Source organism: Platalea leucorodia, assembly GCF_965183815.1.
Source record: "Platalea leucorodia genome assembly, chromosome: Z".
NCBI lineage: Eukaryota > Metazoa > Chordata > Aves > Pelecaniformes > Threskiornithidae > Platalea > Platalea leucorodia.
The window spans coordinates 56,402,376-56,419,314 of NC_138858.1; the positions used below are offsets into that span (position 1 = coordinate 56,402,376).

At 38.3% G+C, this 16,939-nt stretch overlaps 1 protein-coding gene across 3 annotated transcripts in view; it reads left to right on the forward strand.

Annotated features, from left to right (window-relative positions):
• The window catches only part of GAK (cyclin G associated kinase), a 74,882-nt gene that overhangs the window by 40,022 nt on the left and 17,921 nt on the right, over positions 1-16,939 (forward strand). For 2 of the 3 annotated variants that reach the window (XM_082336812.1, XM_082336814.1), the window contains 9 exons: positions 1,418-1,540; positions 2,888-3,021; positions 4,294-4,488; positions 5,511-5,628; positions 7,995-8,074; positions 8,431-8,624; positions 10,464-10,622; positions 11,397-11,876; positions 13,878-14,048. In XM_082336812.1, the coding sequence (XP_082192938.1) occupies positions 1,418-1,540; positions 2,888-3,021; positions 4,294-4,488; positions 5,511-5,628; positions 7,995-8,074; positions 8,431-8,624; positions 10,464-10,622; positions 11,397-11,876; positions 13,878-14,048 (1,654 nt within the window). The remainder of the gene's footprint in view (positions 1-1,417; positions 1,541-2,887; positions 3,022-4,293; positions 4,489-5,510; positions 5,629-7,994; positions 8,075-8,430; positions 8,625-10,463; positions 10,623-11,396; positions 11,877-13,877; positions 14,049-16,939) is intronic. The other variant, XM_082336813.1, reaches the window with a different exon arrangement.

Here is a 16,939-nt window from a genome sequence, read left to right on the forward strand (position 1 = left end):
ACAGCTTCTGAAATTCTTAATTCTGACACTTTGCTTAGTTAGGTATTTATGAAATTGTATATTCTTACTTTCTTACTCTACACTCTCTGTATGGAACTTTTACAAATTTCCTTAACCTTTGTTAAAGTTAATGGTAGTTTTGAAGTCTTCTCTGGTAGTTTTGAGTCCTACTTGGAATAGGTTGCTCAGAGAGATTGTGCACTCTCCATCATTCTGCTAATGGTGAGAACATTTTGAGCTTAAAACGTAGCCAAAGGAAAAGAAGGTAATGTTGTATGGTATACAGCTTGTAACAAAACTAGCATTTGATAAGAAAATAAACAGGAAATCAGAAAAGTCAGTTCTTGCTTTGTTTCAATACACCTGCCTTTCTAGACTGTTTTCAGGTTTGTAACTGTAATGCTGCAATATGATTCTTTCACTGCTATTGTAATATTTGAGATATACTGAAGCCCACATTGAATCCTGTGGTGCACAGGACTATAAAGGACAGCTTGCCTTAGCTTTTATTCGTTCAGTGGTGACTTTGCATAAGCTTTCACTAACAAAAGAACTTCCAATTTAAATCTCTTGTAGAAAAGCTTTCTGAAGCTGCCCTCTTTAATTAAAATACTAGAATACAGTGAAAGCTGTAGGAGACTTTGTATGTCCGACTGTTTCTTTCAGCCTTTTTTCCTGAGCTTGGCACAAAACCAATCTCATTAAGAATTTTTTGTGATACTCAGGTAATTCATCTCAGAATAACCCTTGAACTCTTTTATCTGGTTAAGAAAACACGTTGCTGATAGCAAAACTTGGTCTTCTGCATTCAGCAATTGTGGTCCTGGCTAAAAAGAAATAGAAGCAGCTTGCTTTAAGTTGTTTCCTTTGTCCTGGCAGAACATCTACTCTTTAGGTGTTGCAAGTGCTCAAGGATCAGGTTTCATATACGGCATTCTTACTGGACAGCTGATTTTAAGAATATAGACCTCAGCAGTGAAGCTGATTATTTGGTAGTGTTTTGTAGCACTAATTACAGAAGGGATATTACTTAACTCTTGAGGCTCTTTGAATAAGACAAATGTAAAAGCAAACCAAGTCTTTGGTTTTTTTGCTTAAAAATATGTGCACAAATCAAGTTGACAGCTGTTCTACTTTATTTCTTGCTCTAAGAAGATTTCAGATAGTAATCTGAGTTGTTGATACATCCAGTGCAGCAGACTATAAACAGGACTGGAGTTTTATTGCACTTCATCCTATAAAGTGATGCTTACACTGTGTGAGACTGCTTTTCTGGAGCATCTTGCTTAATTTCTACCTGAAGATGGCATTAAAGTGTAAAATTGCCTCTTATATAAACAGTTTATGCTGTGCAAATGTGTGTGACTATGTAATCTCACCTCTATGACTGTTTCTCACCTCTACTCTCTCGTTGCAGGTTTCTGAATGTGGCTGGCCAGCAAGACGAGCACCAAACCTTCATAATCTCTATACCATATGCAAGAACATGCATTTATGGCTGAAACAAGACCAGAAAAATGTTTGCATTGTGCACTGCCTTGTAAGAAATGGGTTTAAGTCTGAAGTGCTTTGCTCAATCTATCTTTAAATTGTGAATAAGGATGCTAGTATCCACTCTGTTTGCGAATATTACCAGCTTTCTTTACTGTGAGGCCTGGGGGCAATTCCATCCTGCTATGTCTTTAGGAAAGTTATTTGCATAAATTTTCTCCTGAGGCAAATTAGTAGGATAATGCTTATTTGCATGTAGCATGGAAGGCAGTATATAGGAGGGATTAAGGCAAAGTAGCCTTTGGGAGAAAGAATCTGCTCTACTATTTCAGTGTTTGCTCTGTATTTTGTTCATGTTTTCTGAGTGACATCTGGGTGTACACTGCATTTCCCACTCTGTTTCATTCTTCCCCTGTATTCATTAATGTTTTGTCCTAAGTGTAGGCATCTCAGGGTAGGGATCATGTTTTTGTTACATCTGTGTGCAATTTAACTGAAAGGCAGGGTCCAGCCTGTAGAATCATAGACTAGTTTAGTGACTTCTGGAAACCATTAGGCTTGCTAGTTTACACCGGCAGTAATAATACCGATTTGCTGAACTGCTCTTTAAAGATCTGGCTCTTATGGTGCTGGTAGACCTTCTTTTCATTCATTGATCTAAGTAATGGTTAGAATAGAAGCCTGGCTTTGAAGGAAATTCCTGTTAGAACAAGTTGAGGAAAAGCCTTTATTTCTTCTCTGCTTCCACACTCCTATGCCAAATGACCACAAAAAAAAATCTAGTCCATGTTGCTAGCAATAAAACTGGAGAGGTCCTGTTCTGCCAACCATTACCTCTTCTGAATCTTCAGTCTGTTGTAATGTAGGGATGCATCTGGGACATGTGTAGCTGTGGTCCCTGCAGAAAGAGGCTCAGTGTTTTAATTTCATTCTCTTGGTTCTGTGGCAAGCTATTAGTCTCAGGCAGTTTTGGTCAGAAGACTAAAGAGTTTAGTGTGGCTTAGTTCTTTTGAGTCTTAGGACTTCTCTTGTAGCAGAAGTCCATGGTTATCGGCCAAAACCAGCACTGAACTGAGTGGGCTTTCAGGTAGCAGCCAGGAAACAAACTTAAAAATGAGTATTAGTGATAGTAAGGTAATAAACATAAATTGAAAATTTCAAACAATGTTAAGCTAAAAACAATTATTCACATTTTAGCAAGCAGATAATATGTAATATCTTCTGTATTGTGTGGACATCAAATTAAAACACTTCACGTTAGATACAAACTTCAAATCTAATGATCGCACTAGATGTTGGACTTCATTACATTAAATAAGGAGACAGCATATTCTTCAGTAACTTCTGTAACGCTTTTTCCACTAGGTTTAATAACAAAGTTACAATTTTTTTGTAGGATGGAAGAGCAGCATCTGCTGTTGTAGTCTGTTCTTTTCTGTGTTTCTGTCGTCTCTTCACTACTGCTGAAGCTGCGGTTTATATGTTCAGTATGAAACGCTGTCCTCCTGGCATTTGGCCTTCTCATAAAAGGTATGGTATCAGTCTGTAGGGTACTCTTGAAGCAAGTAGTTATGCAACTGTGAATATGCTACTGTTTTTACAGGATGCTTTTTAGGGAAATAAATTATTTCCATAGTGTCTGTGTTCAAACAGCAAAATACTTGGAAAAATGGATCTATCATGAATAGAGAAAGTAGTTCTGAATTTTGTGAGCCCTTAAGTTACTCATGATGTTCTTATCAAAAGTGAGTAAAGTATGACCTGTAGTGAAGAAATGTTAGGAATTAAAACAAGGGTATGCATGCTTCTGAATGCTCTCTTAAGTATAAAATCCTCTTCCACGTGTGTAAGACTTCATCCATGTTTACTAGTTTATTACAAGAGGTTTTACCGTGTCAGAACACTGCAAGTTCTGTGGAAAGACCAGTGATGATTTCTGTCAATCTTTCCTGTTTAGGTAAAATGCCTTCTATGTTTTTAAAGGAGTGCATGCAGAAGTGACTTTCATGTACCTTGACAAATGTTTTAAACTGATTTTTTGAGTTAACTTGATAGACCTTATAACAATAAAGTCTCAGTAGCAAGTGACACTGGTAGTAAGGGTGTTTCTACAAAAAGGATTAGATTTAGAAAGCTGAGAGGTAAGGATTAGTAAAGTATAAATGACAGATTATGCTGTTGTACAGATTTACTTTGAGTATATTTAATGAGTCCTCTACAAGATAACTTATATTAGTGAGGATAAATTTAAAGCCTTTAGGAAGCTTTGAGTTACTAGCTTTAGAACTGCTATGCAACTTCAATTCATTATGTGTAAGATACAAAATAAATAGTTCTCCTAGTTTGGTGTTTCAAGGCCTTTGGAAAGAGTGGCTAGTTTGTTTTACAAGTGAATATGTGTAAAGCTACAGACCTAAGGCAGTGTCTGGAATTGTCTGAAGGTGGGACATGGGTGCAGATGAGTTCATATGCAGTGCTGTATTCAATTTTCTGGGCAGTATATTTTTCTCTTGTGATGCAGCCATCAGGCTTTTGTACAGAAACTGCCTTGCTGTCCTTAAATGGAGAGGCTGGCTAGGGATCATAAATATTTCTCCATGTTTCTATTTCATTTTCCTTTTGTGAAATTCTATCAGATTTGAAAATCTGTTGCTGGAAGTGCTGTTAAGTGTTCCCAGTGTTTTGTTGTTATCATTTGTCACTGCTCAGTGGCTGGATATGAACAGAAGTAACTCACCTATGTGTTCACCCATTTTTAGAATTCCGTTCTCTGGCTAAATGAGTACCTTTTGGTTTTGGCAGATACATTGAATACATGTGTGACATGATGGCTGAAGAACCCATTATTCCTCACAGCAAGCCCATCCTTGTCAGATCAATCGTCATGACTCCAGTTCCTCTTTTCAGTAAGCAGCGTAATGGTTGCAGGCCCTTTTGTGAAGTTTATGTGGGAGATGAGAGAGTAGCCACTACCTCCCAGGAATATGACAAAATGAAGTAAGTATAGCTTATGATTTGCTCCAAAATAGCGCATTATGTTTTTCTAGACTAACTTAAATATGAAGTCCTTGCTGTGAGGAGAAAGCATGATTTTGCATGTGCCAGTTGAGCAGAAAGCCGCTTTAACATATAGAACAGTTTCTCTGTCCCCTTTTAGCTCATCTTGAAAGGTAAATCATGGGGAAGAGACAATGTGGTTATAATAGCAGCTTGGATCTGTTCCTGCAGAAAGTGGGGATGATGGTGGGGTGGCACAGTGGGCACTGGGAGGCAGAGGGGAGCTAGACCCTCTTTCCTCTCACTCCATGGGGTGTAAACTAGGAAGACTGATCCCTGGTGTACACGTACTGAACTGAACATCATGTCTCAGTCATGGAAACAGTAAGGATTCCCCAGGCATGGTAGCTGTAAGTGGAGTGCTTATTAGCCCCTCTACAGCTCTGTTGTCTGCTGTTGTAATACAGCACAGGAATTGCAAATGGTGCTAGCAGTACTAGGTGTAGATAGTCACAGAGGAAAGATGAGAGAATACCAAAGTTCTTCCAGCTGTCCTATAAATCCAAGCCCTTTAAGGAGCTTAATGAATTTGAAGAGAGCAGGAACAGAAACAGCTGTGGGGTGTTATAATATTTTCCCCTCTCTTTCTTTACCACTGTCCCTTAGTGGGAGTCCTAACATATCACAGCAGTTTCTTTATGCACCTTTTTTTGGAAGAGCTTTCTTCATAATCTCCTGTCTCTTGCATTTCCCAGCAGCTCCTTGAAGACATGTTTCTCCCCTACTTGATTTGAGAGCTATGGATCTAAATGTCTGTTGCTCTGCTGTAGGCAACTGTTAATCTTGTTATTTTTAGAGTACCTTTTAAGTTTTAATCACTTAGAGCAAATTCCTTCTCTATAATAAGAACTTGAAGCAGATTTTTATGGGTTGATATTGAAGGCCTTGGAGAAACCAAACTAAACATAAGGTAATACTCTGTTTTAAGCAAAATTAACTGTGGTTATGTTTCTTTTCTTCAGGGAGTTTAAAATTGAAGATGGGAAAGCAGTAATTCCTCTAGGTATAACAGTCCAGGGAGATGTTCTCATTGTGATCTATCATGCCAGGTCAACACTAGGAGGCCGACTACAAGCCAAGGTGATGATGAATTTAACAGCCTACATGGAGGATTTGCTTTTTCTTGTTGCAGTTTTGTATCATACTTGTATTTGATCTCATTAAGTACATGGGTTTATTTGCTATTCTTTGTTGAAAGATATGTGTGAGATTTTCATGTACTTGGGAATTCAGCCTTTTCAAGCCTATTAAGTATGTCTATTCTTAGTGCTCTGCATGCAGATGCTTTGGTGAGCATTTCTAGAAATTACTTCAGTAGTGATAGTTACTATATTTGCATGGAAAGCCTCTAGTTATTTTTTTGAGACAGTGATTGTTATCTATTAAGTTGCACAACAAGCGAGAACTTTTTAATTCTGTATACACAAACTGCAAGAAAAGGAAAAATATCACTCAATAGAAAAATGGAATTCCAGGGACTGCCTGTGCAAAACAGCCTAGAAAAATCCATATAGTTTTGTACCCTATTTCTAGAGCCAGGTTGAGTTTATAGCCAATTTTCTTACTAGTCTTTGTTCTCCTAGGGAGAATGCATGTTTTCTTTTCTAATTCAACTATGGATGCAAATCTATTGCAAGATCACAAAAAGCCTGTTTTCAGATTTCTAAAAAAGAAACATGTTTTTTTTCTCCAGATGAGTACCCAAATTAAACTTGGAGATCCATGTAAAAGATAGGAAGGGGTAGTGCAAAGTTTAGGATAACTTGGAGCATTGTGAAAATTGATCCAGAGGTTCTTCAGACAGCTTCCCTACATTTAGGGCAAACAAGCATATTCATACATACCTACTATTACTGAAATAAATGGTTTTCCCTATGTTTTTTCTACTTTGTGTGTAGGAAGGTGAGTATCAGATCTTGTCATGTTGCAGAGGTTCAAGACTTTCTGAATGCCCCCAGAGTGCTATGGGGCCAGATCTTCCAGAGCATCCTAAAACAAAGCTCAGTGAAATGATTCTCTACTGCACAAAAATAACTAGTGTATGGTTCAAGGTCATCAGTGAAGAAGGCATACAACTGGGGAAAATTCAGCCAAGGTTAGCTTATACTCCTTGTGCCATCTCAGTTTCACTGATGATAGTTTCTTTGATGTGGTGTCTCTGGCATTTATTCACTAATTGGAAAAGATTAGAATTTTCTCATCCATCTGGTGCAACACATGATATCAACAGTGTTTATGATCCTGGTTTGGAGCTTTGACAGAACAATATTCAATGTATCCTTAGTTTTACTAAGTGCCTAGAGCTGGGCGTTGTGAATGTCTCCCATTTGCTCACAGTTAATTTGAGAGAGAATTTAGTTTATCTTCTAGGAAATGTCTTGCATAGCAAGGGATTAAGAAAACGGATTTAGCAGGTTGTTCAGGTTTTCATCTGTAGTTCAGGGTAGGGATGGATGGATCAGAGAAACTCTCTCCAGTATGTCCGTGTCTCTCTTGTATTGAGGAGCCCAGCACTGGACGTAGGACTTCAGATGCAGCCTTACCGTTGCTGGATAGAGGGGAAAATCACCTCCCTCAGCCTTTGCCTGTTACTTGACTTCTGGTTATGATGTTCAATAAATGCTCATTTACAAGGAAAGCTTTCATCATTCAATTTTATTATATCATATTTACTGGACTGTTACTGTATGACTTGCTTTGTAAGGACTGGCAAGACTATTCCATGTGTGTTGTAACTAAAGACAGGGAACAAATACATAGTGGATTTATCAGTTTGCTGTAATTCGGATTTGTGCAAGACCAGGAGATACATGAACCTTCTATAGTAGCATTTTCTGGATTCTCGCATGCTGATCAGGCATGGGAAAGTAGTTTTTCGGTCAGCAGAAGAAAGAGTTAGGAAAGTTGAATGGTTATAATGAATCAGTTTGGAAGAGCCCTATAATTCTGTCTGGGATGAATGGTTGACTTGAGAAGTTGCACAGGAAAAAGAACTCTTATGTCTTATAAAGTGTCCTTTTAAATGTGCTACTTTAAAACTGTTCTGAATGGACTCCTTATATACAACAGATTTCTTGATTAATGTATTGCACAACGATTTTTTCCGAGTGTATGTTATTCAGAATAAGGGTCATGCAGTTTCAGCCTCTAGAACAGGACCTGGAAATAGTTAACAGACTTTGATAGCCTGTTTGAGGTTAGTGATGAGAGGTGTCTGGTTCAAGGTCTCTTGGTTTGTTTCTGATAGTAATAGATAAATCTATGTTCTGTCGTAAACTGCATTTAAATCTCTCAAAGTATACATGGAATTAACTGAAACGGTAGCAAAACAAACACTTTAAAATATTTTAATACTGAAAATACTTTGCATTATATTAAAGACAGAACACTGTGCATACTGTTCATGTGGATTTATGCAGCTTCCCTGTATTTCTTGTTTTCAACAGATGGCTTCAATGAAGATGTTTCAGATTCAGTTCCACACAGGTTTTGTGCCCCGAAATGCCACCACAGTGAAATTTGCCAAGTACGTTGACACCCTTTTGTAGGAGACTGGAAGAAGTTTTCTCTGAAACTGTTTAACCTGCCAAACCAACATATGGTGGGGGGAGGAAATATAGTCAAATGTAGGAAGCAGATGACTTCATTTGCAATAAGAAGATTCTTTTGTTTTCTCACCTCAAGGAAACTGAAGGTTTTGTTCGTGATGGAAAAAAAATCTCTGTACCAAAATATGACCTGTTTAAAATACATGGAAAAAGTAAACAAACACAGCATGTTTTAAGCCATATACTAATTACTTTAAAGTTCTGTCTTGGACTACTGTGAATTTAATCTAGTTAGCCGTCAGTGTCAAGAATGTACTTGTATGCATCTTTGCAGGTATGACCTGGATGCCTGTGACATACAAGAAAAATATCCTGATTTATTTCAAGTAAATCTGGAAGTAGAGGTGGAGCCCAGAGATAGACCTAGCTGTGAACAGCCACCATGGGATAACATGAATATAAAGGGACTGAATCCCAAGATCCTTTTCTCCACCCGAGAAGAACAACAGGAAATTTTATCAAAATTTGGTAATGAATCTCTTGAAAAACTAGAGAACGTGATAAAGTTTCTAATGTACTTAGTATTTGAGGCTTTTGTTTCATTTCTGACATTCCTTTAAGTGAAAGAAATTTAAAAGATGCTTTTTTGTAAATATCACTTAAATTTGCATTGTAAGAAGAATTATAAATTATCCTCCAATAATGGATTATGATTATCCTTGTCTTACCTCTGCTGTCATTACATTTGCTTGCTTTAAAGCTATGAATGTGCTATTTGCAGGGATTTTTAGCAAATGGAATTGTGACAGCCAGGATTTGTAGGCAAAATGTCTTGAAAGAACTATATATGGCTAAACTGGCACCGTTATCATTTCACTTAAAATCATCTGAGCATTTCTCACAAATGGTCTTGACTAAAAATGTTTTTATCAAGGTCCTTCTTATACATAGCCAAGTAATGTTGTAATTCAGTTTCTCAACTTTTCCTAATGTGGTCCAGCAGATGTTTAATTTTTTTAATACTACATATTCTGTGCTTCATCTGTAGGTGCCTGCATTAATTCCAGTTAATGATGTTCAGCATTTCCTTCTCTTGATATCAGTAATTAGCCTATTTTCATTAAGGCTCTTAAGCCTTCTCTGTGCTTTCAGGATAAAAAGCATGATGTAGATTATTGTGGTGATTTTAGTACATACATGAGATCTTACTCTCTGCTCTTAATGTGGTACATCTTAATTACATTTCTTTTGATACAAGGTAGTTGCTGCTTTTTTAATTTTTTTTAGTAGGATATGTTTGGTTTGTATTATGATTTAGGTCATTTTCTATAAAGATCCTACTGTGAACTCAGCTCACTAAAGTTAAGGTGTTTCATTGATAATGAGGATCTGTAAAAATTACTTTAAGTCACTTTAATTTTCTGATTGATAAATGAAATGTAAGGGTTTCAAATTCCATTCAAAATATTTCTTAAAACTGGTGGGAACGGAATAGGATGAGCAAGTGCTGTGAACTGGTTTTATAAAACTTGCCTTATTAAAATTGAGTTTGCACTATTTCATTAATCATGATCTTTCACGTATGTTTTCTGAGACAGACTATTTTTTCAGTATCTCTGTAAGCTGCAACTGAGTATGCAGAAGGAGGGTGAAAAAGTGCTGTACCTGTTTGGTTTTAGGTTTAGACAAATAGCTTTCTCCCAAGCATTAATCACATTCTTTTCAAACAGTGGATGAACACTTATTAATTTAGGGAGTCTTATTTGCCTTGAGGAAGCCTCCTTTTTGGGAAACATGGCAGCAGGTAACTCAGCCCAACTCAGTCTTACACAAGAGTCACTTAATATCTGATCTCAGTAAAATAAGAAATGTAAGGAGTGGTTAATCGCAGCACACAGTGTATTACTGAACTCCTTTGAGATGTTTGTTAACAACTCCATGTTCTTCTCTGGCTTTATACTCTCGTTTTTTTCTATAGCTGCATTTGCTTTTTTCTGATGTTCTGTTCCTTATTGCAGATGTTGTTCATAGTTCTTGCCTATTTTAGGGGATAGTTGGTACAAGTGAGGTGTTAATTCTACTTTCCTACAAATGTAAATAGAGTGCTTGAGTGTTTTGCTATAAGTCTGATTTAATTTAATGATATAGTTGAACATAGGGTTTTACCAGCCTTTGCAGTTGAAACAAAGTTAATAATGCTAATTTCAAATGGGGGGTGAGGGCAGGAATTTACCTTTGCAGTGTAGTAAATACTCTGAGACAGTTGTCTTGCTATAGCAGTCAGTCTGCAAGTCAAATACCAGCTGCTATGACCAGGAGTGAGTTTTAGAAGTTTCTAAGGGTTCTGACTTAAAATCTATCTCATAGGGAAACCGGAGCTGCCTAGACAACCAGGTTCAACTGCACAATATGAAGCAGAGGCATCCCAGCTGGAGCAGTCTTCAGAAAGTGCACCTACTGAGACAGAATCCCCACACAGCAGTAGTAATGATGCAAATAACTTCTTTCATTCTCTGGACTGGAAAGGTACAGGTTTTCCTCTGAAGTAACTATTTGTTGTCTTCTACTCCTTCCAATGAGTGCTTAAGCTTTCTTATGCAGCGAAAGTCATTATTTCACCAGACCGTGAGAAAAAGCTATTTAAAGAGTGAGCTCTGCAGGTTAACAAGTGGTTGTTCCACTTCATTTGGATAAACACCAAGTAATAGGTTTTGGTATTGTATGTAACTTCTAAATGCTGAGCTAAATATTTTTTTCCTGCAAAAATCTTAACCTTAAAGGCCTGCAAGGAAGCCTTTGCATTCCCACAGCCCCACTTAGGCTGGGTGAGGAACAGAGGAAACAAAGTAGACTTGGAGTCCAGATCAGTATGTATGGACTGAGGAAAATGTAACTTTATAATGCATGTGTAAGTCCTTTTTTCTGGGTGCTTTGTTGGCAAAAATGTGAGTAACCATTTATGCTGTCTTTGACTGCTGTCATTGAGTGGAGCAGCAGTTACTGAGTGATCTTCTAAGCCATAAGTGGTGTGATGTCCTGAGGCGAACGTCCAAGTCAGTCTCATTTTGAAAAAATTTGTAATACCTGCCCTTGCGGTGTGGCAAGTATGGTAGTGAGCTGCCCTTTTGCCTGCCCTGTACAAAGAGGTGGTAGGCAACAAGTTAGTTCTTCTTTTTCACCAATTCTTTTGTGAGCTTTGGTTAAGGATTGATTTCATATGGTCTTACCATATAAGTCTGTTTTATCCCAGTTGGCAGAAGAATCCTGGTAATCTAAAGCTGTTTTTTCTTTTTATTCAAGAAGGAAAAAGTCCAGAAAGTGGAATAGAGGCCAGTTCACCTAAAAATGATCGTGTTCAACTATCTGATGACAGGGAGGAGAGTGATGCTTCAGATGAGGAATTTCCTACATTTCCAGGTGAAGAAAGTGCGGTAATTGTTGATGAAAAAGACTCTGTTACTCCAGAAGGAGAGTTGCTTTTTGAAGCCAATTTTGAAGCTCCATCTGCACCGTTACCAAAAGCTCTTCCTGAAGAGAGTGTAGACTTACTGGGACTAGACTCTGATATTTCACCAGAACAGAAACGCCCTATCTCAGAAGTAAACTCTTCATCAAGTAATGCAGACTTGTTGAACAATCTGTTTGTGGGTAATGCATCACAGATTTCAGAAGAGCCCACTGGAGATCTTCTTGGACAAGGAACAGATTTCTTCTTCAGCAGTCAGTCTCAGTGTCCAGCTGCTACTCAGGGTATGTCGTCAGCAGCAGCCATGTCTTCAGGTATGTAAATTTAACATCAGTACCCAGACTGCCCAGCAGATAAAAACTGCTGCTTGCATTGTGCTTAGAAAATCAGTACCATGTTTTGATCTGTACACTGAAGACATTGGTCTATAGCAAGAATCTGCATAAAATAGGTGTTTTTACTGCATGAAGGAGACAAACTGCTGTATATTATCCAAGTATTTTCTTATGTTGCCAATATCCTATTAGCTTTAAACCATGTAAATAGAAAAGTGTCACATTTTGAATTTAAAGAAAATTCAGTATTCTTAAAGAATCTGTAGCTTTCCCATACAAATGTTACATGCTAGATCCTTTTCTAAATCCATGTGTAAACTTCTCTTGCTAAGGCGTAGAACTGTAGTAACTTACTGCTTTCTTGCACTTTATGTGAAGCAATAGCATTAGATGTGGTACAGAGCTATGCTGCTTAAGTAAAATGTCTGTGTGGTATTTTTGAGTCTTAATCATGTAAGATTGATAGGCAACTGGTAATCCTGTAGATTACGGTTCAAACCAGTAGGATAACGGTACTGCTAAAAGGTGTTTTCTTGCTGGTTTTACTGATGATGTTGGCAGGTCTGTATCCTGCAAGAGAATGTTACACACTGCTACCTAGTTGGTATTTAAAACAAGGTGTTTTAGTTTAGAGGTTCTGTTCATCTTACCAATGCATAGTTAGGTCTTTGTCACATGACTAAACTTTTGGGAATAGCGATTCTCTGCCTGAAGTTACAGTAAGACTTTTGGGAATATTAGTCAAATAGTCTGGGAAACTGTTAAAGGGTTTAGCTTATTAGCACAAAGATAATTCACTTAGACTAAAAACTTTAATTTACGTACAGCTGCAAAGTGTTTTTGTAGACCATTCAGGTCATTTCAAGTATTTTTCTTCTGAAGCAATTCGCTATTGAACTTTGTTACTGTGGTCAATGAGGAAGCACTTAATTACCTTTTTTACATGGACAGCAGTCTATAAAAGAGAAGCTTTATTACTTTCTTTAACTATGCCTTTCTTATATCTACTCCGTAAAACACCTGAGCAGTAGTCATGTATGTATTTCATTCTACCTTTGAATTGGATAAGAGAAAGATAATTGCAGAAGTGAGAATATTTGGTCACTGTTTCAGTTTGCACATCAAACTGTACTTCAGGTTTTGTGTATGTGCTGTGCTATAGTAAGATAGCTTGATGACAATCCAGGGTTCGTTTTTTTGAAGTGTTACTGAGTCCTGTACATATGGTCATCACCTCAGGATGTGCTAGGATGCTATGGCAGGATTATTCCTTCTCATCAGCTTCCGAGTGAATCTAGCAGGAGTCCCTGGGCTCTTTAAGATTGTGACCCTAGAGGGCAGCAGAAACAGGAAGATCTTGAGCCATGATTCCAGCTGACTGTCACATGTTAACCCATGCTGCCTATAAATACTCTTCCAGTTAGTTTTTTCTTCGTTGATCACTAGAGACCTGTTGAAAGCCTTGCTTCTGTTGCTTTTCATTCTTGAGTTGGCGTGCTTTCTGCCCCAGAGTCACCAATGCCTTCAAGTCAAAGTGGTAGTAAGAATGTTTTACTTGATATTCTCTTTAGTTGTTTAATAGTCTGTTTTGTTTAAATTCTTTAGAGGTTTGGCATTATAGGGCATTTAACAAATGTAATTCTTTTCTTTATATGCAGATGATCACTCAAATTTAATGTGTCTTACATAGATGAAATTAACAATGTTATTGAATGTGTGCAGCCCTGCCAAGGATTTGTTTGAAGATGTAGCTGTTCATATTGTGTATGGCTGAAATACTTTTTTTGTACTGACATGAAAGCACACATGTCTATAGGAAGGGGCAGATGGTGATTCTTTGCCACAAAAAATTCTCAGAAGGTTGCTGCAGTTACCAACATGAACTCTGCTTTTTGTCTGTGCCCCCAGAGGAGTAAGGCTTTTTCAACTTTTATTCTAAAATTTGTTGTAAGGTAATCTTGTTTTCTGCTTCTTTTTTAGCTGATCCTTTTGACCCATTCACAATGTCATCAAGTTCAGAGAATCAAGCCCTGTCTGGTCCAGATCTCTTTGGGGACTTTCTTAATCCAAGCTCAACATCTGCAGCTAGTACATTCCCTTCCACCCACAGCTCACTTCCTCCTTCTACCAGCTCAGATTTCTTGAATTTAGGTAAGTGTGCTTCTGGTGTTCTGTTTCTTAACAGTTTCTGCTGCCCTGTGCATTTGTCTTTCAGCTTAGTCAAGGTGGATTAGCGTCTTAATAGATCCACTTGTTGTGACTGCTGTTTTAATTAGCTCTGTGTTCTGGGAATGCAGATACAAATGCACCAAGTAGCAAAGGCTTCCTGTGTAATGTCATGCTAATATTTATGATGCGAGAGGATTTCTAGTATTGCTAGACTCTTGTTAGGAGCTGGAGTTTCCTCTGAGAGTTCTTAGAAGTGAGGGTACACAAACACCTGCAAACTTACTTTCTTGATGTCAGAATGCTATTTTGATTGTATTCAGATTTTAAAGATTTTCTGGAAGCCTTGGAAGATAAATGAGCAAGTCAAGTTATAGTACAGCCAGTTCTTAAAATGCAAGCTGCGGCTCGCTTGGACCTTCTTGACCTGAATACATTCTGGCAATATACTTAGAGACATTATGTAATTCTCTAATTGTATTTGTTTCATGTAATTTCTCTGACGTATTCTTGGTGAAGCCTTTTGCTCATACATATATTTTAAAATCTGTTCATCTTTAAACAAAAAGCTTTAATCTGTTTGGTCTTCCCATATCTCCATCTTAAGCACGTTATTTCCAAAGTGTTACTAAGTACAGCTTCTAAGCGTGCTCATTCTTTAAAGAGAAACGTACCCTTGCAAAAATGGTGGAATGGTAGAGCCAGAAGTGTTGCTTTTTAGATCTCATTTTCAAAGAAAAGCGTGGATCATCTCCATAGGGATGGGAATTGTGGTCAGTTTGTAACAGCTCTTCTCTGCTGCTCCTTTATCCTCACACTGTTGCCTTGTTCCTGTGTGGGTCCTTCCCATGGGCTACAGTCTTTCAAGAACATGGGGCTCTGTAGGGTACAGTCCTTCAGGAACAGACTGCTCCAGCATGGGTCTCCTACAGCCTGCAGCTCCCACCAGGAGCCTGCTGCTGTTTGGGCTTCTCTCCATGGGCTGCGGCTTCCTCCAGGGCATGCCCACCTGTGTGGGGTCCTCCACAGGCTGCAGTGTGGATATTTGCTCCACTGTGGTTTTCTCCATGGGCTGCAGGGAAATCTCTGCTCTGGCACCTGAAGCACCTTCTCCCCCTTCTCCACTGACCTTCGTGTCTGAAGGACTGCTTCTCTCACTTTTCTCACTCCTCTCACAGCTGCTGTGTGCAGCATTTTTTACCCTTTCTTTCATATGTTTTCCCAGAGGTGGCACTATCTTGGGTTCAGCTCAGCGGAGCTGTGCCCTCTGGTGGGTCTGATGAAGCTGGCTGTGTCCAGCACAGAGTAGCCCAGGCCACCCCTGCAGACCCCCACTTATAAATTGGAAGCAGTTAGGAATGGTTGTATCACATTCCTCACCCTGAATCCAGAAGTGTTTTCTTCCCAGAGCTTATTGCATGCAGTTTTGGGTTGCCCCTCCTTGTTGGACAGTTGGTCTAGTTGACCATGCCTCTGGGTGATGCAGTCTGAGTGTGAGCTATAGAGAAACAGGATAAAAAAGATGCAGTGTTTGCCTGGCTGAGATGAGGGCTTTCTCCTTGAAATAAAAGGCTAGCTACCTGATTGTCCTCTGCACCATGTATTAAGGTGTTATATTCCAGCTGTGGTTGATTCTGCTGAGATCATCCCACTTGCTGCTTCCTTTGCAACATATTTGTTCTGTCCTATAGATACAATAACAGCTGTATGTTTTATTTTTATATTTGCATAGTTGCCAGTCTTATGCCACTTTCAGTTATGACGCTATTGTCACTGCATGAGGTTACCAAACAGATGATAATTTCTTTCTGTTCAGTAGAAGATTTGATCAACACTCATCTGTGGAGCATCATCTCAGCCAAAATCTTATCTTCCTCCAGAGGCAGGGACCTCTGGAGATTGTTCAGTTGACCTGATCAAAACAGAGTCAAGTAGAGCAGGCTGCTCAGGACCATGTCCTTGCTGATTTTTATTATTCCCAAGGATGCAGACTCTACAACTTCTATGGGCAACCTGTGCCAGTGTTTGTCTACTTTTACAGAAAAATCTTCTATTTGAATGGAGTTTCCTGTGTTTCAGTTGGTGCCCATTGCCTCTTGTCCTTCCACTGAGCAGCAATGAGAAGAATCTGGCTCAGTTATCTTTATTTCCTCCCATTAAGTATTTTTAGACACATTGATAAGATTGCGCACCCCCAGTCCTTCTCTTCTCGAGATTAAACAGTACCAGCACCCTCAGCCTGTCCTTATATCAGAGGTGCTCCAATCCCTACATGAGAGAAGCCTTTTATGTACTAAATTTAAGTTGGAAAAATACATGAATGTGAATTTCTGCTCTCTAAATGTTTACCTGCAATGTCAAGGAGACCACCATCCATGTTCAGTTGTTAGTAACATTTGAGCAAGTACAAAAGAAAAAATATTTTAACATGTGACTTCAATGCTTATGGTTTTATGCTTACTCTTTCCAATTTTGGTAGCTTGCACCCTGGTAAATGCATTAGTGTACCTGCTATTTTAATGTAATTTCTGGAGCTTTCTGTCAACATAGGGAAAAGATACTTAAAATCTCTCTTCAGTCTACTGTTATACAGTGATTTCCCAATATTTTTCTGTTGCTATGCAGGCTTTAAAAACCCTGTAGAAATGGAGGAATTGGGATAATATTTCATGTTCCTTTAAGTTTACCTTTCAAATTACAGCTTTTCTATGTGTTTAGCTGAAATGAAGTATGTATTTGAGCCTTTAGCTTTCCATCCAGTCACAGATATCAATTTTAGTAAGGAAGTTAGGAATATTTATAGCTATAATGCTTGGAATATTAATAGCTATAATGCTTTGAATATGAATGAGTAAGTGTGAGTGAAAGGACATGAT